This window comes from Eriocheir sinensis, chromosome 21, assembly GCF_024679095.1.
Source record: "Eriocheir sinensis breed Jianghai 21 chromosome 21, ASM2467909v1, whole genome shotgun sequence".
NCBI lineage: Eukaryota > Metazoa > Arthropoda > Malacostraca > Decapoda > Varunidae > Eriocheir > Eriocheir sinensis.
This window is the reverse complement of record NC_066529.1, coordinates 10,271,743-10,295,386: the sequence shown is the minus strand read 5'-3', so window position 1 is coordinate 10,295,386 and position 23,644 is coordinate 10,271,743. Positions and strand designations below refer to the sequence as shown.

General features: G+C 41.7%; 2 protein-coding genes across 2 annotated transcripts in view; both read left to right on the top strand.

The window, feature by feature from the left end:
- The window catches only part of LOC127001656 (uncharacterized), a 3,401-nt gene extending 382 nt beyond the window's left edge, over nt 1-3,019 (top strand). The window contains exon 2 of the mRNA XM_050866618.1: nt 1-3,019. This exon is cut by the window's left edge and continues 22 nt beyond it. Within this exon, the coding sequence (XP_050722575.1) occupies nt 1-2,387 (2,387 nt within the window). The 3' untranslated portion in view covers nt 2,388-3,019.
- A 391-nt stretch (nt 3,020-3,410) lies between these two features.
- Nucleotides 3,411-23,592, top strand: LOC127001657 (NADH dehydrogenase [ubiquinone] 1 alpha subcomplex subunit 9, mitochondrial-like). Its single transcript, XM_050866620.1, has 8 exons — nt 3,411-3,568; nt 9,649-9,863; nt 10,021-10,212; nt 11,535-11,636; nt 12,179-12,312; nt 12,421-12,582; nt 14,466-14,649; nt 23,194-23,592. The coding sequence occupies exons 1-8, from the start codon at nt 3,490-3,492 to the stop codon at nt 23,371-23,373; spliced, it is 1,248 nt and encodes a 415-aa protein (XP_050722577.1). The 5' UTR covers nt 3,411-3,489; the 3' UTR covers nt 23,374-23,592.
- Nucleotides 23,593-23,644: the final 52 nt, after the last annotated feature.

Sequence of the window (23,644 nt, the reverse complement as noted above, 5' to 3'; positions counted from 1 at the left end):
CACGGAGGGCGACTTCCTGCGTGCGGAAACAAGAAAGAAGGAACATTGTGACCCACAAGACCAATGTTGCTGATGTTGAGATCACTTACCCCAGAAAGGGAACGAAGGAAACGAAACTTGGAGACTTCGACAAAGAAACTAAGAATATCACTCCTTTGAAGCAATACATGCGCAACGTAGACCCGGAGGATTTAAACATTATCTCATCAACCCATGCTGAGGAAACCTTCTCACTGAGGCAAGACAAAGACACCGCACCTTTGAAACTCGACCAGGAGGCTGTTGGTACAAATGAATCCTCGTCTGAAAGTGATGAACCTACTTTGCATGACGAAGATCGTGTAAGAGAAAGTGGCTTCAAAGAGTGTGGTGAATTAATGAAATCTGAAGAGATGAGTGAGACAGAGAGCGATGAAGAATGGCGTGAAGTGATGAGCGATGGCCAAAGTGAACTGGTAGAATCGTTCCAGCTGACGTGCAACTTATCGCAGGATTCCACTTACGAGAAGGAAGACGGCCCCAACGGTGAGCCCCGAGAGGATATCCTGCCGAGGAACTGTAAGGAGGCCAGCACTGAATTGGACGACATGTGCTGTTTGGGATCTGAACTAGGGCCATGGAGTTCAGATGTTCCATACAAGTATACACTGGCGAAGAAGAGGAAACGGCATGGTCTTGAAGCAGTGGTAGACGGTATGAGAAAAGCTAAAGGGGAGAATATCAAAACAGAAAAACGCCGAAGCATTGACGAGGCCACGCTGAGAATGTACATCAGAATTTCGAAGAAGGAAAAGGGTGTGTGGCAAGTCATCAAGGATAAAAGAAAACGCCTGTACGATGAAAAAGCAAATCGCTACAAACTAAAACCAGAAGAGGGCGAGCCGCATGATGCATTATGGAGAGGGGACGAAGACGAAGACGACGATTACGACAATGAATATGAAGAGAGTGATGAAGACCAGCAGATGATGGTAAGGAGGAGGAAGGTGCGCCGTTCTTACGACTCCAGTTTGGAAAATCAGTTGTTGCGGGATATGAAAACTGATTTGGTGACTCGTCTGCAGAAGATAAAGAAACATCGGGGGGCAGCGGTAGTGTCATCTTCGTGTCTGAGCAATGACCCCGAGCTGCTGCTGACTCCGATCCAGGATGATGACAAGGAAGAGAAGGAGAAGACAAATGTCGACAGTGAAACCTCACGCTCCCAGACTCCCGAGAAGGAACAGGTCTTTACGCGGAAGGACAGAGGCAAATTGTACAAGATTGAGAATGAGCTGGAAGATCATGATCTGGAAGGGTGGTTTGACGAGGAGGTGCGGGAAGAAAGGCGCCGTAAATACCAGCAGAACTACGAGATGATGGGTCTGGCTCAGGCAAGCATTAACTTCGGGCAAGTAAATGAATACCTCAGGGAATGGCGCGCTGGCGAGGGCTCCATCATGCTGGAGCCACGCCACTTTGTCCTACCGCACAAGATGGCGCAGCATCCCTGGATCAAGAAGGGTATTACTCGGGAAGAGTTCGAGAAACGTGAGAAAAAGAGGGCAGCGGCGGCATACGCTAAGTGGGCGGTGAAATCAAAGTATGAGAAAACAATTGCGTCAGTTGAGAGGCTAGGAAGACGGTACGAGAACATCTTTGTTGAGCGTCTAAAGGCGGCCATGACCGACTACTGGGAAGGGACGGATTGGATCACTTTGGACGACTGGCTACGTATGTGTCCCCTTTTGATACACGGCAAGAATGCCAAAAAGACACTCTTTCATGCTCTGCCACAGTTTCGTAATTCAGATATGAATGTCCTCTTCAAGAGCTGGCTGGATATTTGTCCGCTGAGGGATGTCCTTCCGCTTCATCATAGGATTTGCCAGTGGATCTGTCTTCTGGAAGACCCGACTTGGTGTGTTCTGGAAGTTATTAGTCACGTGAAGGTACTCAATATTATCAAGGCTAAGAGAGTTAACCGGATTACATCTCCCCGACCTGAACCCACCCGTCATTTCATAAAGTACGTCTCTGCAGATTACGAAAGAAACCTTTGGCAGAGGTTCATTTATGAGGTTTACATCAAAGGACGTGAAAAGGAACTGAAGAAGTTTGTAATATCTGAGGGTGACTGGGAGAAGATACAAGAGCCCCTACTGCACTGCGACCGACTGAACAAGATTAAGTATGTAGATCCTGTGGCGAAGCACCTGAAAGTCCTCAAGTCTTTTCTAAAGAGGGGAAACAAATTTTGTAAGCTACGAAGTCCTACCATTCGCGATATGAGTAGCAGTGACAGCAACAGTGAGAATGATAATTATGACAAGGAAACCAGCACGCTGGAAGATGACTTTCTGAGGACTGAGTCAGTGGAGAGAAGGAATGTGTCACAGAGAAAGTGAGATGGCTGATAGCAATTAACAAGTATTGAACTAAACTGAGAAAACACGTATAGAGAAGGCAAGGCAAGTTTTCCAAATCTATAAAAAATTAATGTCGGTGATGCAAACGAGGACGAGGAATATCTGACTGCCGATATGATGCTTTTCCTGAGGGTGGGACACAGAAGGCGACGAAGAGCTGGGCCATTTCAACTTGAAGGAGACCAGCGAAACCTGTTTTTCCCGAAATGAATCGAAACAATGGAAGTTATGAAGATAAGGGTAATGGATGCGCGACACGACCTTAGAGTAATAAAGTCTTGAGCTAGATTACTAATAGAGAAAATCTCCTCTCAGTTATTCAAGGTACTTCGAGGAGGGTCACAATAAACAATACGCATGCTGCTTCAGTCACCACCACCTCCACTACTACAACACTCCAAGGACCCAAACCAGGTCATCCTACGTACGATACTCCTCTCTCTTGCATCGTTTATCTTTTCTTTTATTGATTATTAGCCCTATTGAGGTTGGTACCATTTTATTTCTTAAGGAATTGTTACGCATTGTTAGAAAATGTAACTACGTATTGTATCGTTTTAATATAGTATCCAGAGCAGTGATTGTATAGTTATTATCACCTTCATTTTTGGGAGCGCATGGCAGCTATATAGGTAACAGTAAAAGGTAAAGTTTGGGGCAAGTGCAGCATCTCGGTTACCATTGTTCACCTTCCCATCAATCGACCAGAGATGGGAGGGATGAACACGGGTCCGGACTCGACTGCATGCCCATACCACACCGGGATTCGAACCCATGACCGCGGATTAGTATTGCTATAGGCGTGCTAACCGAAACACCACAGTGGTCATATGGTTTTCATGATTCCACTGCTAAAAAATACTATTAGCTAAATAGGTTAAAATTAGCTGTGGCCTCGATATATGGCTGCAGTTACCCAAGACACTGCAGGAACGTGCGTGGGTGGCAATGAGAATGTAAAAGAAAAAAACCAGAATCATCTTTATTTGATTATACCAGTTACATTACTTTGCGCATAATATCACTATGTAATCTAAACAATATAGTAGGAAGAAGTGACATATAGAGGAGAGGGTAGTTGATGCAGCCGGCGCGAGGGTGCGTGACGGTGCCTTCCTCAGCCCTCAGGACCATGGCGCTGCAGAAAAACATCATCCAAGGTAAATATGTCTACTTTCTGGGGCCAGGCACCTAGTACTTGTCGGGTAGACTTTGCCGCTCTACCCCACATGATGGCAGGATGTGCATGAAGGTATATGTATGCTATTAGTGAACAGACTCAATCAGCTGATCCGTGTACACAAACCTCCCGGCTTGTCTCAACAGTATTTTCGGCAGTGGTACGCCGGGTGTTAGTGGTGGGGCTGATGCCGGGCACAAGAGGCTGGGGCTTAGGGCACGGTGAGGTATTTGTGGCTCCTTTGGATGCATCCAGCCTCGCCCAAATAAATAGCCCTCCCCCCTGTGATGGCCATTAGGCCCCAAGGGACCATCCGGGCTCTTGCTCTTGCTGTATAGGTGACCTGTTGGAGAGTCAGGCCTTAATATCGGCACAACCTGTAAAAATAAAGAAAAGTCAAGCAGTATCCATTACAATCTTCGGTAAATGTTCAGAGAGTTACCCATCTCACTGTGGTACTTCTCATCCTAACCATGGGTTAGATCTCATAATTCTATGCATTTTGAACCCCATATATATGCATCGCAAGTTGATAGAAACGCTGCTAGCGATTTTTGAAAAGTTAGTGAGTTTTTTTTGCGGCCGCCTTGGGGCGTCACGGGGGGGACTGGGATACTTTGTTCCACGTCTCTTCTCACACTTACTTCTCACACTTCCCATCAGTTAGTTCTCATTATTCTACGCATTTTGAACCCCATTTATGTGCGCCGCAAACTGTTAGAAACGCCGCTAGCGATTTTTGAAAAGTTAGTGAGTTTTTTGCGGCCGCCTTGTGGCGTTGACGCGTCGGTGCCGCCGCCGCCGCCACCGCATAAAAGCTCGCATTCATTACCTACCTTATGAAACATCACTAGGTCTTCATATCTTTTCTACAAACGCTTGGTTAGCGATGGTACGCTAGGTTAGCGATTATCCCATGCATGTGAGACCAGGTCTACCACACGTGGTTATTTATTTTTTTTAGAACATGCAGACCACAACACCGCGGCCCGCAAAAAAACCACTAACTTTTCAAAAATCGCTAGCAGCGTTTCTATCAATTTGCGATGCATATATATGGGGTTCAAAATGCATAGAATTATGAGATCTAACCCATGGTTAGCGTGAGAAATACTACAGTGAGATGGGCAACTCTCTGAACATTTGCCCAATCTTCTTATTCCCTATTTCTTGCACACCACATCTTTACCAGAAAACTCTTCATGGTGTCTATAATTCTCTCATTTGCTTCAGCACTCAGTCCCAGCAGCAGCATCATCCATTCCCTCTCTGTTCTTGCAATCCTCCCATTCACATCCCACCCCATCTCACTCAGTGCCACTCTCATCATCTCCATCCTTTCTCTCCGGTACCTCCCTCACACCAGTATCACATGCGCCACAGTTTCATCCACACCCCTATCACACATCTGACACACTTTGCTGTGGGACCCAGACCACCTGTAATTTCTTGCATTCACATTCATACACTGCGCTCGAGCTTGGAAGAGAAGATCACCACCCAGGCTTCAGGGGCCCAGTGGCTCAGCGTCTACGACCCCATCTGAGCACCGAAGGGTTATGGTTTCAAGCATTAAATTTCCGTTATTCAAGGATTTCACTGATGAAACGATGTAGGATATCTATTATAGCACATTGCACTCTGGTGTTTCCACTTTTTTCAGATACCGGTAGGTCTTGTGGTATCGTCCATCTTTCAGTATTTGTTATTATTTTGGCAGAGGTCATCCTCAAGCTAGACAATCCTTACCTGCCTCATAGTGGTGATCTTGCCATTCTGAATCTTTTCTTACATGGTAAAAATGCAGCACAAATTCAAGCTCAGGCCAATCAGACTGGGGGACCAACAAAACAAATTGCTTTCCCGTTGATACAGAAAGACATACTTTTTTGCCTAAATGCCATCCTTTTGTCCACTAATGGGGTGCGGAAATAAATAAGTTCCTCGATAAGTCATTCTACAGACTAGCCTACCAGCTGTGGACAAGATACAGGGCTGAAAGGAAAGAAAATGATACGAGAATGCTGAGGGCAGTGGCTGGCAACCTGCCATTTCTTACCTAGATTGGGAGAACCCCATCTAGAATCAGGTGACGCCTCCAACCAAGACAGCAAGTAGATTGTCCTTTAGATGTTCTGATGGTTGGCTAATGTGTCATCACCAAGACCACACAAACAACTGCCATAATACTCTTGAGTAAGTGCCAAGACAATATAGTCAAGTTGGCAATCCAGAGTGGAGACCACAGCACAGCACAGCCACAGCACAGGACACAAGTTTACAAGTCGAAGAGATACTCAGCAACCCAAAGTCAATCAAAATCATACAAAATTTGACCGAGAGAAGTGTGGAGATGCTGTTTGAAAGCATTAACAGAATTCACCACGACAACTGATTTGGGTAAATTATTCCAAATGCTGATGACCCGCACTGAGAAGAAACGAGCTCGAACATCAGTGTTGTAACGAGGAACAAAAAGCTTAAAGGAGTGGCCTTTTGTGTCTCTGTTGAGATTTCTAACAAAGAGGTGACCTAGATTCGGACAAAACCCTTTCAGAATGTTGAACACCATAATGAGATCAGCTCTAATTAATCTTCCTTTAATGGTCACCACTGAGTTTAGGGTATCTTCAAACACATGATAGTTAGCACCTTATGGTATAAATCAACAAAGAGTGACCTCACTTTGTTGTATAGAAAGTCTCATTAGTAAGGAAATATATATGAATTTTCTGAGTCAAGACCTACAGTAACTGTTTTGGGTTTTGTTAGGTTAGGTTAAGTTTAGGGTATCTTCAAACACATGATAGCTGGCAACTTAAGGTATGAATCAACAAAGAAGGACCTCACTTTGTTGTATAGAAAGTTTCATTAGTAAGGAAGCATATCTGAATTTTCTGAGTCAAGACCTACTTTAGAAACTAGGGTTTTGTTAGGTTAGGTTAAGTTTAGTGTATCTTCAAACACATGATTGTCAGCACCTTATGGTATAAATCAACAAAGAATAACCTCACTTTGTTGTATAGAAAGTCTCATTAGTAAGGAAGCATATATGAATTTTCTGAGTCAAGACCTATAGTAACTAGTATTTGGGGTTTTGTTAGGTTAAGTTAGGTTAGGTTAAGTTTAGGGTATCTTCAAACACAAGATTGCCAGCACCTTATGGTATAAGTGTCATGCCCCGGGATTTTATTTTTCTGTTTTTCTATTTTCCTACACGTCCTCTGCGTGTATCGAAACACACAAGAAATTAATTAAGACAAAGTGAGGGTATTCGCCGGCTGCCTGGGATTGAACCCGCGACCAGCGTGACGGGAGAGCCACTCCTTTACCGAGTCGGCCAAAGAGGTACCCCACTGGCTAAGTGGGTTATGGGAGGCTCGTTCATCAGGCATAATCGCTGCACTACACGACTTTCCCCCCTATGCAGATTAATTTCTGTGTGTTGACAATGTCCCTCTGAGACATACCTCCAATTCTTCCCATTTTCTATTACCCTCGGAGCATGGGCCATCCTACCTGTTACCCCTTCGGGGAAGCTCAACAGAACTGCAGGAGAGGATGCCCACCGCTATGCCACCACTGTCATGCCCCGGGATTTTATTTTTCTGTTTTTCTATTTTCCTACACGTCCTCTGCATGTATCGAAACACACGAGAAATTAATCAAGACAAAGTGAGGGTATTCGCCGGCTGCCTGGGATTAAACCAATGACCAGCATGACGGGAGAGCCACTCCTTTACCGAGTCGGCCAAAGAGGTACCCCACTGGCTAAGTGGGTTATGGGAGGCTCGTTCATCAGGCATAGTCGCCGCACTACATAAGTCAACATAGAATGACCTCACTTTGTTGTATAGAAAGTCTCATTAGTAAGGAAATATATATGAATTTTCTGAGTAAAGACATATAGTAACTATTTTGGGTTTTCTTAAGTTAGGTTAGGTTAAGTTTAGGGCATCTTCAAACACATGATTGCCAGCACTTTATGGTATAAGTCAGCATTGAATGATCTCACTTTGTTGTATAGAAAGTCTCATTAGTAAGGAAACATATATGAATTATCTGAGTCAACCTATAGTAAGTGTTAGGGTTTTTGTTAGGTTAGGTTAGAGTTTAGTGTATCTTCAGACACATGATTGTCAGCATCTTATGGTATAAATCAACAAAGAATGACCACACTTTGTTGTATAGAAAGTCTCATTAGTAAGGAAGTGTATATGAGTCAAGACCTATAGTAACTGTTTTGGGTTTGTTAGGTTAGGTTAGGGTATCTTCAAACACATGATTGTCAGCACTTAATGGTATAAATCAACAAAAAATGACCTCACTTTGTTGTATAGAAAGTCTTATTTGGAAGGAAGCATATATGAATTTTCTGAGTCAAGACCTATAGTAACTGTTTTGGGTTTTGTAAGGTTAGGGTTTAGGGTATCTTCAGTCACATGATTGCCAGCACCTTATGGTATAGATTAACAAAGAATGACCTCACTTTGTTGTATGGAAAGTCTTATCAGTAAGGAAGCATATATGAATTTTCTGAGTGAGGTTTTGTTAGGTTAGGTTAGGTCAAATTTAGGGTATCTTCAGACACATGATAGCCAGCAACTTATGGTACAAATCAACAATGAATGACCTCACTGTGTTGTATAGAAAGTCTCATTAGTAAGGAAGCATATATGACTTTTCTGAGTCAAGACCAATAGTAACTGTTTGGGGTTTTGTTAGGTTAGTTTAGGGTATCTTCAAACAGATGATTGACAGCTCCTTATGGTATACATCAACATAGAATTACCTCACTTTGTTGTATAGAAATTCTCATTAGTAAGGAAGTATATATGAATTGTCTGAGTCAAGACCTATAGTAACTGTTTTGGGTTTTGTTCGGTTAGGGTAGGTTAAGTTGAGGGTATATTCAAACACATAATTGCCAGCACTTTATGGTATTAATCAACAAAAAATTACCTGGGAATTCCTGGGAATTTTACAATCCTACCCACCCCCTTTCTAGCCAGCTCAAGCCATTTTTTCTGTGCCCCAAAATATGTTGTTTTCAGTTAATTTTCACCCACAGCAAATACTTTCATTTTTATAAATCATATATCAGTGGCTTTGTTAATGGTTTTAGTTTGACACGAGATAATGAAAAATACAAACCATGTTATAGACCCATGTATGTACACAGAATGGAGTATGTATAAACATTTTTAACCTTACCTTATGTAGTTGTGGTAACCTGGATGTAACAGTGGCCCTGTCTCCAGGGGTAATGGCTTCTTCCCACCACAGGGTCAAAGGCTAATGTGACGGAGATGAGCATCGTGGTCATTTGCAGCTATAGTGTATGCCCCAAACTTTACATACTGTACTTATGTTCCCACCTCCATAGGTAAAGTTTCTGGCCAACTAATAGTTTTTTGTTTGCATTCTTTTATGTTTATTATTGGTATGATTTGTGCACAGTAAGGTGATGTTTCATGGCACAGTGATCTCTCAGTTGAAGCATGTCATGATATAGGGGGAACCAATGCACTTCAGACTTTGTAACTAGTTTGACAATGACAACTGTGGAGGCCTGTTCCCATAACCTCTATTTCTGAATAAGATATTTTACATTAACCTGATTTTGATTGGGTGATCACTTTATGACATGGGGGAAAGGTTGAAGCTAGGCTGCAGTTTATGGAATAATGAAGGACGACAAAACTAAAGCAGAAGTAGATTTTACATGAATCGGTATTTTCTGATGTTACTTTCACTTACTCATGTAAAGGTGCCTGCATTTACATCTTTGGTAGACCATACTGGTTTTATGATAAATGTGATGTTACCCCACTATCACTACTACTCCTTATCCCCCATCTCCTCCTCTTCTACCTTCAAATTCTCTTCTTCCTCAATCAGGTATAATTTTTTTTGGTAAAATAACATTTCTGGTATGTCACATGGCTTTCAAGGTTATTTTTTAAGTAGTCTCCATTTAAGTAGAGAATTTAATGGAAGCATTTTAATTTATGTCTTGTGCAGTGTGTTTTGTAGCTGTTGACTCTTCTCTTGAATCAGGCTATGGCCTTGGAGTGCGTGCAGCAGTGGTGACTTCGGGCAACCAGCGACACTCCTCATCAGATGTACGCTTTCTCACCAAACCGAACTTGGCTGCCCTCAAGAAGGGGCGCGGTGGCCGGTCCTCCTTCTCTGGGGATGTGTGCACCGTGTTTGGGGCGTCAGGCTTCATTGGACGTTACGTATGCAACCGCCTTGGCAAGATTGGATCACAGGTGAATTTGTCATCTCCTTGTGCACCACCAGTATTGATGTACTATTAGTGAAGAGAAAGGAAATTCTTAGGAGGCATCCACCAACACTGATTGAAGTTTGGTATTCACTTATGTCACCAGCACTGTGCACTAACACCCCCTTCTCCACCCCCTTCAGATCATCATCCCATACCGTGGTGACCACTATGATGTGCTGCGGCTGAAAATGGTGGGGGATCTTGGCCAGGTGCTGTTCATACCATACCACCTTTGTGATGAGGACGCCATTCGCAAGGCTGTCAAGCATTCCAACATCGTCATCAACTTGGTTGGTCGTGACTGGGAGACACGAAACTTCTCCTTTGATAAGGTGATTATTTCGTACCTGTTGAACACCTACGTTTTAAAATTTCCCCAGTGTGTTGTTTCCTGGTCATTATGTTCCATTCTTGCATCCTCCAGTGTTCATTCACATGCTCTCATTGAGTTTTATTTTCAATAAATGGATGAGTTGTCCCCAAAAGTAACATTTCTAGGAGTTCAATAGAATTCTTCCCAAAATGGATGTCATGAAAGGGAAGTAGTTGAAACCTGCATAGAAGTAAGTTGTAAGTGGTTGTAAATTCTTTTAACCCGTAAGCTGCGGGACTGAGATTCTGAGTGCTCACGAGTGTAGCTATATCAGATCAGATTGACATGACCTTCAATAAATGATATCAAGTTACGTAATAAACGTTTCATAACACATACAACACATATCTGTAGCGTAATGTATTGTTCATATTTTTTAGATTTTTTTCTTTTTTTTTGTTTTTTGTTTTTTTCTGAAGCCAAATGAAACTTTTTCTGTTTGAAAAGCCCGCTTCAAAGGCATAGCAGCACAGCAGCTACCGCGCCTAGCCAGAAGGCGAGCAGTTTTTGCGGGTTAAAAATAATGAGGGGAATATGGTAGAGAATTGTCTTGATTCATGCAGATTTTGTTCACGTGTTTTGGCATTCACACAGTACCTTCAAGGAGTGGTAATTCTGATTCATGTAGTCAGGTGTCACTGTTCATGTGGCAACCTCCTGGCAGCAGCGCAAGGTGGTGCGTTGTCTTCACTTTTTTGTCACCATTCTCTCATTGTAGCATGAATGAGTTCACTGAGATGTGACTTGATTGTGAATAAAGGAAAGGTTTCACAGTGATGATGATGGTAATGTGTGGAATGCTGGATCTACTCCACCTCTTTACCACAGTCCTTGTGTTGTGGCATGGTGGGCTGATGAAAGGATTGCAAATGAATGAAACCTTCCACTGTGTTCCTTTGTAGCCTCCACAGTACCCTCCCCTTCCTGCCCTTTTTACCTAGTCCTGCCTCTGGGAATCCACTTAAAACCATTTAGGTGAATTCCCTTGTTACATTATTCCATTTATGGTACATGTTTCTTGATATGCACAGAACCTCGCAGAGTAAATTATCCATGTTTATTAAGAGACAACTGTATCTGAACCCTAAGATGTTCTCATTGTCATGTCATTGTAGTTACAATGAATCATGGCAGTGATGTTCATAAGGAGCTATAGGTGTTAGGGTAAGAATGGAAGTATGTTTACTTGTGCTTTCCTTGCCCAAGTATGACAACTGATGGCTTGGACTGGATACATAACATTGAAATGAATGGGAATCATTTTATCCTTTCTCTCCGTAGGTGCACGTGGAAGGTTCCCACCGCCTAGCACATATCTGCAAAGAGATGGGAGTTGAGAGGTTTCTGCATGTGTCTGCCCTCAACTCGGACAGAGAACATGAGGTAACATTCATTTTTATCATCAGATACTTAAGCCATCCATCCTCAGTACTGTTCTATTCAACCTAACCGTGAATCACAGAATATATACCTGGTACTGTGACCACCTGTATCACTACCTCTGGAGAACATACACCACCCATTCCTAACCAACTGTTGACTCTAACTTAAGATGATACACCCAATATCGTCATTCCCATCACTAGGGGAGGATGTTCAGTGCAGCTGGGGACTGTCCTCTACCATAGTGTATGTCACATGTTTTATTTTTTTGCTACTAAAGATCTCAAAGATATGCCAAGAGTTGAATATTCTTATATAGTATAGTTTTCCTTAACTTGTAAGTGGTATATTTGTCTGTATATCAAGATATCTTTCTGGGAGACTTTTCATTGAGAATCTTTTCATTTATGTTTAGTCAGTTGACACTAAATATATGAGAATGAATTCTTGACAAAATCCTGTGTATTTAAGATTTCTACACTTTTATGCATCCCCTCAAAAATGCCCCAGGAAACCATTTACAGCTATACTAAATCTTTTAGGGTTACTTCCTGAAGGGCGGCTCCAAGTTCCTGAAGACAAAGGGCCTGGGAGAGCAGGCAGTAAGGGATGCTTTCCCTGAGGCCACCATCTTCCGTCCCAGTGATGTGTATGGCCAAGAAGACAGATTCTTAAGGTTAGAACCTCCAATGATGAATTGTGATTAATTATGCACATGACCTGTGAAATCAAATTTAAGGTCTATTCAACACACTGATGTTTACATTATAATTTCCATTTTCAGATACTATTCTGGCATCTGGCGTCACCAGGGAAAGCTGCTTCCTCTGCCTAAGGGTGGGAAAGATATTTGGAAGCAGCCAGTGTTTGTAAGTGATGTTGCGCAGGGCATTGTTACCGCCATAAGAGACCCAGAAACTGCAGGCAAGACTTACGAGGCTGTGGGGTGAGTTTTGAGTTTTTGCTTCTGGTGTGTCGGCATGTACTGGTTGTTTAGGTGACTTCTCTGTAATTTGCGGACCTATGATAGGGTTGAAACTGGACAAATACCATTTGTATCAGCAGTATAAGAAAAATAGATATTGATAAGACATGCAAGTGGCTGCCTTTGTAACTAAAATGATTCTGGCAGGCTGGGAAAGGTGCAGCAGCTGCATTTACGGTGGATTTTTTGTTGTTCAAGACCACTTTTTTTTTCTTTTTTTTTTAACTAAAGAGCCAGCTCAAGGGCAACAAAAACAGTGTATAAAAAACCTGCTACTTGCCGCTCCCAACAACAGAAAATAGTAGAGTGGCCAAAAGAGAGGTCAATTTCGGGTGGAGAGGTGTCTTGATACACTCTTCTTGAAAGAGGACAAGTCATAGGCAGGAGGAAATACAGACGAAGGAAGGCTGTTCCAGAGTGTACCAGTGTAAGGGATGAGGGAGTGAAGATGCTGGTTAACTCTTGCATAAGGGGTTTGGATAGTATAGGGATGAGCAAGAGTAGAAAGTCGTGTGCAGCGGGGCCGCGGGAGGGGGAAAGGCAAGCAGTTAGCAAGTTCAGAAGAGCAGTCAGTGTGAAAATATCAATAGAAGAGAGAGAGAGAGGCAACATGGCAGCAGAATTTAAGAGGTAGAAGACTATCAGTAAGAGGAGGAGAGCTGATGAGACGAAGAGCCTTAGACTCCACTCTGTCCAGAAGAGCTGTGTGAGTGGAGCCCCCCTACATATGAGACAAGGCCCTTGTAAATGGATAGCAACTGTGCAGGGGAGAAGAACTGGCGGAGACGATACAGGACGCCCAACCTCGAGGAAGCTGATTTAGTGAGAGAGCAGATGTGAAGTTTCCAGTTGAGATTTTGAGCTAAGGATAGACCAAGGATATTTAGTGTTGAAGAAGGTGACAGCTGAGTGTTCTCGAAGAATAGGGGATAGGTGTTTGGAAGATTATGTCGAGTTGATAGGTGGAGAAATTGAGTTTTTGAGGCATTAAAGGATGCAAGGTTCCTTTTACCCCACTCGGAAATAATAGCAAGGTCTGAGGTTAAGTGCTCTGCAGCCTCCAGTCTTGAGTCTTGTAATTCCTGTTGAGAGGGTCTTCTGTTGAAAGAAGTTGAATAATGCAGAGTGGAGTCGTCAGCGTATGAGTGGATAGGACTGTTTGTTATGGAAAGAAGATCGTTGATGAATAACAGGAAGAGAGTGGGTGATAGGACAGAGCCCTGTGGAACACCACTGCTGATAGGTTTAGGGGAAGAACAGTGACCGTCTACCACCCCAGAGATAGAATGGCCGGAAAGGAAGCTGAAGATAAAGGAACAGAGAGAAGGATAGAAACCGTAAGAGGGCAGTTTAGAAAGCAAAGACTTGTGCCAGACTCTATCGAATGCTTTCGATATGTCTAGCGCAACTGCGAAAGTTTCACCAAAACGGCTAAGAGAGGATGACCAAGAATCAGTTAAGAGAGCAAGAAGATCGCCAGTAGAACGCCCCTTGCGGAACTCGTACTGGCTATCAGATAGAAGATCAGAAGTGGAAAGGTGCTTTTGAATCTTCCAGTTAAGGATTGATTCAAAAGCTATAGATAGACAGGAAAATAAAGCTATAGGGCTGTAGTTTGAAGGATTGGAGCGGTCACCCTTCTTAGACACTGGCTGTACGAAGGCGTACTTCCAGCAGGTAGGAAAGGTAGATGTTTTTTTCGACCCCTCTGACCATTCAGTCTGTGAGGTTGAGGGTCCACTGCATTTTTGTAAGCAAATCAAACATTTATTGTAGCCTTAAGATGAATTACTTTAATTTTTTTTTCGTTAACAGCTGTTAAAACCAAACTCTCTCATTGGCAGACCTCGTCGATATGAACTTGGTGAACTAATTGATTGGTTCCACCGCGTGATGCGTAAGGATAAGGAAACTGGCTACATGAAATATGACATGAAGTGGGATCCCACTTTCCAACTGAAGGCACGCTTGACAGAATTCCTCCCCTCGTGGCCTGTCAACACACTCACCAGGGACAAAGTGGAAAGGGTAAGTCCATTCAGTTAAACAGTTTGCATGTAGACCAGGTAAATAATTTAATTTACACAACTGATGGCTGGATACTATAGGATACTTAACCTCTGACCCGTATTATTTCTCATTGGAGCAGGGGGAACTTGGTGTCCATCAATGCCTCCAATTCTCATTTTCTCCACCTGAAAACACAATTTTCCAGACATCTGTTGCTCATTTTTCAACAACACAGCTGGCCCCTTCTTCACAAAACATCCTTGGTCTGTCCTTAACCACTTCACTATGGGACACGCACACCATGTCCAGTGGCTAGTACGGGGTGTAGTTTGCCACCGCTCTGCTCACTCGTGTGGTTGCCGATGATTATTTTTTTCGTCTTTTTAGCATAAATTTAGCTGCTCTGATTATTATCCTTGTCATTTTGCTATATGACTCACAAGCATGAATAATCAAGCCACATAAAGAGAAAGTCCTCATCTGAATATAAAATCCATCACCTCTGGGGTTTGCATGAGGCACATAAATTTTCAACCAACTCATCATCAAAGAATAGCTTGAAAGTGTCAGTGAAAGACATCAGACACAAGTTCCCAAGTGGAAGATTCAGTCCAGAAAACTGAGACACAAACTGTGGCAGTGAATCAGGGGCCGGATTCACAAAGTGTTTAGTGCGTAGTTTTGGGCCTCAACAACAAAGGTGCAATTCACAAAGCTCCGCGGTAATAACTACAAGCTATTTGATGACGTCACGGGCGCACTATCTTCTTCTTCTTCTTCTTCTACTACATGTTCAGGACGCTTGTCAGAAAACACGTCTCCAATAAACTCCTAACCTTCGTCGACTTCCTTCACCTCTACCTCAGCAGCCTCAAGCTCATCATCAGTCATGGAGTCATAATCATCATCATTATCCTTCATGTCCACCATGTATTCATCCCCCTACTGTCATCAGAAAAGTCATCCATAATGACTGGGAGACAAGGGACTCTTCTCAACACCAAAGACAAAGTGAGTAGGCGGTGGCAGCACGTCGGGCCGGCCAGTCAGGGGGAGTGTTGCCATATGGGTGGTAGTACAGTTATTTCCTGTTTTATGATTGAATGATGAACAAAGCAGGAGGAGCCAAGATCTGAGTGAATGAGGCATTCAAAGGACACACCTCTCTCCATGTAACTCAATCCGAGATTTGTATTCCTCCGAGTCTCGAGCACAGAGGGATGATGTGCGAGGTGCGGCACCAAATGGCTGTACGAGCGAGCCAAGATGCACCTCGTGCATTACTGTAGTGAAGTGGTTAACTCAGAATCTTAACTAGAAACTTACTATCTCATCTTTTGTAAAATCAGCTTCCTAGAGGTTATGTGATATTATCTCCACCAGTTCTTTTCCCCTTGTGTTATGCTAACTGCAAGGACTTTGCCAACCCCTGTATGTAGTATGCATCCCATGCGCTGGGTGGTTACACACACACAGCTCTTCTAGAATGTTGAGTCAAAGGTTTTAGTCTCATCAGCTCCCCTACTCTGACACTTCCACCTTTAAAATTCTACTGCAGTGTTGCTTCCCCTTCTAACTCTTATTCATATTCTCATGATAACTGCTCCTCTGAACTTTTTACTGCATGCCTCCCCCCCTCTGCAAACGACTTTCTATTCCACGTCATCCATATGCTGCTCAAATAACCTAGTGCAAGAGTTACTGGTTAACTTCATTATTTCATCCCTTTCACTGGTAAAGTCTGAAACAGCCTTCCTTTATCTGTATTTCCTCCTTCCTATGACTTAATGTTTTCAAGAGGGAAGTATCAGGACACTTCTCCAACCTTAATTAGTGCTTATTATAAGAGAATCAATACTTGTGGCTTCATTTTGGCCTCAGCAGGCAATTTTGGTTGGTTAGAAAAATAGATTAACATGTTAGCTTATATGCCTTGATCAGTTACCATATTTGCCAGCATGTAGGATGCACCTTTGCAAAATATGCACCCTATTTTATATGGGTATTTTTTCTTTTTTATCTTATTTCATCATAAATAAATTTGAAGTGATTTTAATTTTTTTTTAGGGGAAAACATTATTTTTTGCATGTAAATACAGTATATACTGGAATCAAAATCACCACTGTTGTTTTCCGCCATGGGTTGGAACCGTGACAGTTAACAGTAGAAAATGTTATGGAATATCTTACATAATTCTCTGCTACTTCTAACCTGATCATGCGTGTGGTTTGTTTCTATGGAGTGGCTATTTACCAAATAGTGCGAGGTCTTAGTCTTGCCATCATTATTTTGTGGTCTCTTAGTTTTAGGTCGTGTTATGTTCATTTAAAAACTTTATAACTAATTGAGCAGTGATAGGTTAACCCTCTCGCACACCGTAAGTTTCCAATAAGTTTCTGTTCCACTCACCATGCATTTCTCAGGCCCGACCGGCCTTTTTTTGCCGCCGCGATACTCTACTTTCCTGGACATATTTTACCCTCACAGATATATCGTACCCCAATAAATTTGGTATCAATGGCTTCATAAAGACTTGTACTAGAACATGCACAATAAAAAGGAAAATAAACAATACAAACTCGTTTCAAGTCTCCATATAGAGTTTTGTAGACAATAAATCCTAAGTACCAACTCTTCCCCACTTGCCTGCTCAAAATTTTGTGGGCCAACTGTTTTAGCTGAATATATTTTTCGAAGCAGAATTTAGTGAGGATTCTTATGGTATCTTCAAAATCCTCATACGCCTATTAGTTCCCAAGTTACACCAAGAAAACTGTATTTTTTAAAACTTTTATGACGCGTTTCGTGTCATCGTGTGCGAGAGGGCTAATATTATTACTGATTTTGCTGATTTGCTTTGTAAATACGACATTTGGCGAGCTGCTCGGCAAATAACGGCGCAAAATCAACATAATAACAATTTGCGTGCTTAGTGATGATTTACTGCTGCTTGTTTAACTGGAACATTGTATGAATTTTTTTTCATAGTATGGCACAGTGCATAGTTATGAATGATTTTTCTGTACCTTTTCATACCTAGCCACAGCTGCTTCTGGGTGTGGACCTGTCTTAGCTCCCTCACTAGGCCTGAGGGGAAGCCAACAGGATAGCAACAATCATGAACCCGTCCTGTTTTGACCTGTACTTTGACTTCTACAGCTTGGTAACTGGGCTAAGTGTGTTTAGGAAGGTGTGGCCTCACCTCGGCCCTCCCAAGGGACTCCGTGGGGTACAATATCAAGTACGAAATTGTGGTACGATATTTTATCGCACTAGTATGGGACGAAGGCAATAGGCATAGGTATGGTATGGTTACAGTAGTTATTTTTTCTGTTACAAATTACGATAAAGGAATCGTACCATGCTGTATTGCATGCTCTGATAGGGGGATTGAGGCTCCGAGGCTTGGGTGAATGTTAGTCCTGTCCGCCCCGGTGAGTCATGAACTTGGCAAGGAGGTTATCAGCTTCTTCATTGCTGAACCCATCAAATTCAGACTCTTGGAAGGGTCCTGGTTCAGGCTGCAATGTTGTAGAAGTGTGGGAATGGTGTCAGGACCCCATGATACTGAATTCTTAATCTTTATGTGCTTGTGACCAATCACAGCTTGAGTCTGCCTCTGAGTGTGGGTAACCATCATTATCACTCAGGGGCAGGCTCAGGTTGTGCTCAGTTATGGGCACATAAGATTAAAAACTCTTGAGATCTGCTTTTGTATAAGGGAGAGTTTACGTATTTATGGTACCTGTCGAAATAGCCCTCCAATATCTTGTTATTGAGGATGGTACACCTGTTTGAAGCATTGGTGAGTGTTGAATCTTGCTCGAGGATGTGGCTGATCAGTTCTCCATGGCTGAGTAGCTCTGTAATCAATGCAAAAAACAAACCCTCATGTCTGACATCCTCCACATTCTCCTCTTGGCTTTCTTCTAGCTCAGCAATTATGTCCTTGGCTATCAGGTCTTCAGGGGTGTTAGGGCCAGGCCTAAGCATGTTGTGGATAGCTTCAACTGTTGCTCTAGAGCAGGGGTTCCCAACCTTTTTGTTCCTCTGTACCCCTTGGGCATTTTTATAGGTTCCCGTGTACCCCTAAAAATTTAGGATAAAAAAACGATGAAATTGTAATATTTTGATTATATTTTTTAATGAAATCTGTATGTGTAGACTGATGATATAATTTAAATAAGTTTTGTGTACTCAAATGAGGAAATTGAAAAAAAAAATGACATTGTGCAATTTGAATGCAGATTACAACACCATGTATTGTATAGTGGTGGTTATTTTCTCAGACCCAATGTACTCCCTGAAAAGTGCAAATGTACCACTGGGGGTACATGTACCCCAGGTTGGGAACCCCTGCTCTAGAGAAACCAACCCCTGGGATTTGTCTCACCTCCTCTGCAGCTGCCTTAACTTTTGTTGTCTCAGCAGTAAGGGGAGGGAGAAGCCATCGTGTCCCATAAGTTGTAAAGTGAATATCAGTAACACCTGTCTATGGGACCATGAGGCGAGGACTGCTTTTTGGCAGGAAAGAAACCTTGATCTTAATCTACATACTGCTTAGGTGACCCATTGAGTCTTGCATTGATATCAGCAGATCACCATACCAACCTAAATGCTTATGGAACTCTTTCTAAATCAGTCAATCAGTCACAGTGCAGGGAGGCACTAAAATCAACCCAATCAGATTGGAAGACTCAGATAGGTCACACCAATCAAAACACGCCCACAATACACGAGAAATTTCCTCGATGCCCCCAAACTGAAGTTTTTTATATCGCCGCTATTTAGGAGATTAGCAATTTCAAACTCTTCGATATATGAGGGATATTAGATACAAAGTGCACAGTTGTGATCGGTTCCGTCATTGTGTAAACACTGATACTTTTTAAGTCAAATTACAAAAAAAAATTGTATTTGTTGCAATACAAATCTGTGAAATGAGATGTTGTGAAATTTGGTAGCAACAGAGATCCTTTATATTACGTGAGATAGGTACTGAAGAAATTTGCACTAAATGGAGGTGTTATTTCATGGGGATTTATCGATTTGGGACTGGTGGGGACTTTTTTCGTGGAGTCAGCTCAAGGGCGAAATTAAAGATACAAAGTATATCGCTTTAGTGCTGCTTCTGCTAGCAGATGACAGTAAAAGTAGCCCACAGAGAATGTCAGTCAGTGTCTAGATACTCCTTTTATGAGAGTGTTCATATTGAGGATGAAGGTGATAACAGCCAAAGCAAGGCTGTTCTTGAGCTTACCAGTGATTCTAATTAAATTCTTGCATAAAAGATTGAGATGCTACAGGGGAGATGGAGTAGAGCACAGCTGTTTAAGTGAAAAATTATATGGTTCTAGAGTACTGTCTTGTGCAACGGGGTGGTGAGGGGGTGGTGGCGAGCTGGCGATGGTGAGGGTAGAAGTGCTTTTAAACAAAGGACTGCACAGCACAGAAAACTATGAAGCAAGTGAATAAGTTACGAGTTGCATCTGGTGTACACAAATCTAAACAATACATAGTTGAATTTTAAAATCAATTTAACTATTCCGTGTGTTTATACGATTGAAAAATAAAATCAACCAATGAGCTCCCACGTTCCTCTTGCCCTTCATCAATGAGGGTTCAGGAGGGACTCAGTCTCTCACTTAACACATGCTTGTTAGTGACCCTCAATCTGTTATAGTGTGTTTATTCTACATTTTCATTGTTTGTTTGTTTTTTGTTTGATAGTGGCCTCACTCCTGTCCGGAGTATTTTTGTTTATTACGCCCCTAATTTAACTTGCGTCACATGGAGGGTAACTGTTTCTTTTAAGGATTTCCTTCAATAAGTTGAGACCTAAATATAATTGAGGCCGTATGAATAAAAAAAATAAAAGAAGCGCCATCTGTAAAATGCATTTTTGTGGTATAACACTATTTTGACTTCTTTCTTTATAAGCGAGGAATGTCGACAAAAAAAAAACTGCTGGGATAATAGGCCTGGGAGTCCCTCAAAAATCCTCACATTATCAAAGTGAGTAAAAGAAAAAAAGTGAGAGTAAAAATGCAGTCAAAACAGAGCGAGCGCCAATAGCATCACTGCAACGCAAGTGCAAACGCAAGCTTTTCAAAACTCTTAGCATGCATTTATTATTTATTAGTATTTTTTTTTTTTGTATTTTTCATTTCATATTATTATGAATATGATGAACTGATATTAAAGTTATATAAAATTATAATAAATTTATTGATCATTGATGTTTTTTTGGAAAAATATATTTTTTTTTTACTTTTATATATATTTTTTTTTTTTTCTACATGCCTTCATTTTTCATTTTTTAACCTTTCATTTTGGTTTTTGATTGAAGTGTCCACCTTAAAAACCATTAAAAACCATATAATTTAATTTAAACTTAAAAAAACTTTAAACGCATTTTTATTAAATTTTTCTTATGCTTTCTCAATTGTCCTACCTTATATAGACTGTAAATTTTGTATGCCATGAGAACCAAAATGTCAGTGAGGATACAAAATAGCCAGTGTACTTTATTGTAATTTGTTCTTACCTTGAGCTGCCTCCTCTAATGCAAAAAAATATGCTTTCTATTTTTCTGGAGGGGGAGGGAGGCCAAAATCTTGTCCCTGTTGTTTCTTCTGCTCCCTTCCCTAATTGGAAGTTGGTTAGTCAGTGAATATTGCCTATGCCTGACCCATAATAAAGATGCCATGTAGTGCAATAGAATTTATCTGTAAACTTAACAAGGTTAAGACTTCAACCCATAGATGGCGGGCTAGAGAGTGTTTGCTGGTTTCAGAGTTGTTGTGTTGATAAATTTTGGTGAAATAGGTGTTTTCCATTAGTGCCCTGTGTGGCAATTTCAGACAAAAACACAATAGTTCATAGTGCCTTTATATCGCCAATCTTTCCTCTTCAATATGAAACAAACTTGAAGTCCTTTGGTTGTAGCACAGCAGAGATGTGATGTTGGGAAAAGGTGCATCTTTTGGCCAGGCTGGCACACTTGTTCGTTTGGGTACAGCTGACCATGGCCTGGTTCTCCTGCCTCGCCCCCCATCAGGGATGGGGTATTTGTATTCGGTATTCGTATTCGAATACAATATTTGGGTGTATTCGTATTCGAATACTTGTCATCTGACATCAAAGTATTCGCATTCATATTTGAATACTTGGGAAGAGTATTCGTATTCTTCGAATAATATGCCGAATAATCTTAAATTCATCATCAGAAGTAATAGTTATTGTTCCTTCCAAGTTACAAATCTTTGTTCCTGTTTGTCCGACATGTATGATACAGGTTCACTAGCGTGGCCTCTGCGACTGTTGGGGTCTGGCGGGTGGCGGCCCTAAGTTGCCTCTTGCCAGTGGTAGAGGGTGTGTTACTCCAGGTTCATTGTTGGATTTATTCTCTATTTTGTTGCCCCCCCCTGAATGCATTCATGAATACTCTCATGAGGTATTCGTATTTGTATTCGAATTATCAGTATTTCAGTGTATTTGTATTCGAATACACAGTTCTTGTATTCACCCCATCCCTGCCCCGCATTGATCACTGGGCCACCACACAACATGCATTTACACCTACCAATGCAATTGTATCACCCATATTAGATGTGCTTTGAGTGTATAATAATATTCCTCAAGTTCCATATTATGCAACTTATGATTTTTCACTCGCCATAGTGCCTATTCAGAAGTGCAATCTTACATAATTGAACAATATGTATGATTCACATATTAATTTTCATAGTTCTATTATTATAAATGGTACGCATGTTTGTAGCTTCTATGAAACTAACACATGGCAAAACAATGTCTTTTATGCTTTTAGTCCGTCCATAATTATATGCACAGCATAATCTTTCGGAAACACTTTTATTATGCACTAGATACAAATGTTAGGCTATATATTATGCATGCTTGTAGCTTGTAAAGATAACCCTAATGAAACTCGTGTATTTTCTGCCTTTATAAGTACAAGAAAGCTTATGAGTATACATGCTAGGCTATACATTACACTTGAATGTAGCTTATATAAAAATAACTCCTTACAAAACCGAATGACTTTCCTTCCTTCTTATGTACAAGAAATGTTTTCATAAACAAAATTCTCTTACTCGGAGGCTTAGCGCACTCACTGATAATAGTAGAGAGAGGTACAGGGGCCCACAGGCACGCTCCCTTCCTCCACCCATGCGGACACCGTGAAATAGTTCTCGGTGCATTTTTCCATTCCCATGGTCAGCTGTGCACTGGGAGGCAGTTGGAACTAGAGTGAAACATAGTACAAAGTCTGCCATCAGCCAATAGACACGGTAATTACAACTCGGAAGTACAAATCGTGGGAGAGTGGATGACAAATTTCTGCACCCAGCTACTCTCCAACTGAGCGGGAATTCCCGCCACCTGTCCCACATGGGTTAACGCTCCCATCTTATTGAAAGACATTACAGCGTCTAACATTATGCATGTTTTGTAATGAAGAATTCATTTCATAGTTTATATTTTTACGTATTGTATTGAAATAAGTAGTCTAACTTTCTCGAATGTTTGCTTGGCAGGAGGCAGTAACAGACATCACAACAGGTCTGCCCACACTGGAGGACCTGGGCGTAATTCTTACAAAGATGGAGGACCGCATGGACTGGGAGCTGAAGCCGTTCAGGGCTGGCAGCTATTATGACGAGGAAGTGGGAGAGTTTGAGCCGCCTGCACCTCCCAAGTATATTGAGGCTCGTTGATTACCAGGTAGTGGAGGCGTTGCTTACTCTATCACTTTATAATTATTAGTGTCAATATTTATCTAGAGCAGAGTGAAAATTAAGAGATTTGACACATGTGCTACTGCTTAAAGAAAATAATGGTAATTTCAGGTGGTTGACATTGTAAATAGTATTGTACATTGGGAGAATGTTATTCAGTGATAGAAACATGTATAATAAAATAAAAGTTTTAAGAGATTTGACAGCTCCTTCATGCCTTGAAGCAGCAGATCAGCGATCGGTGCCGAGC

Bases quoted from the DNA above. Each gene is read 5' to 3' on its own strand.
- LOC127001657 (XM_050866620.1), top strand. From the start codon at position 3,490: ATGCAGCCGGCGCGAGGGTGCGTGACGGTGCCTTCCTCAGCCCTCAGG. The intron at 3,569-9,648 runs GTAAATATGTCT...CTCTTGAATCAG, and splicing joins GCAGAAAAACATCATCCAAG to GCTATGGCCTTGGAGTGCGT. The intron at 11,637-12,178 runs GTAACATTCATT...TAAATCTTTTAG, and splicing joins ACTCGGACAGAGAACATGAG to GGTTACTTCCTGAAGGGCGG.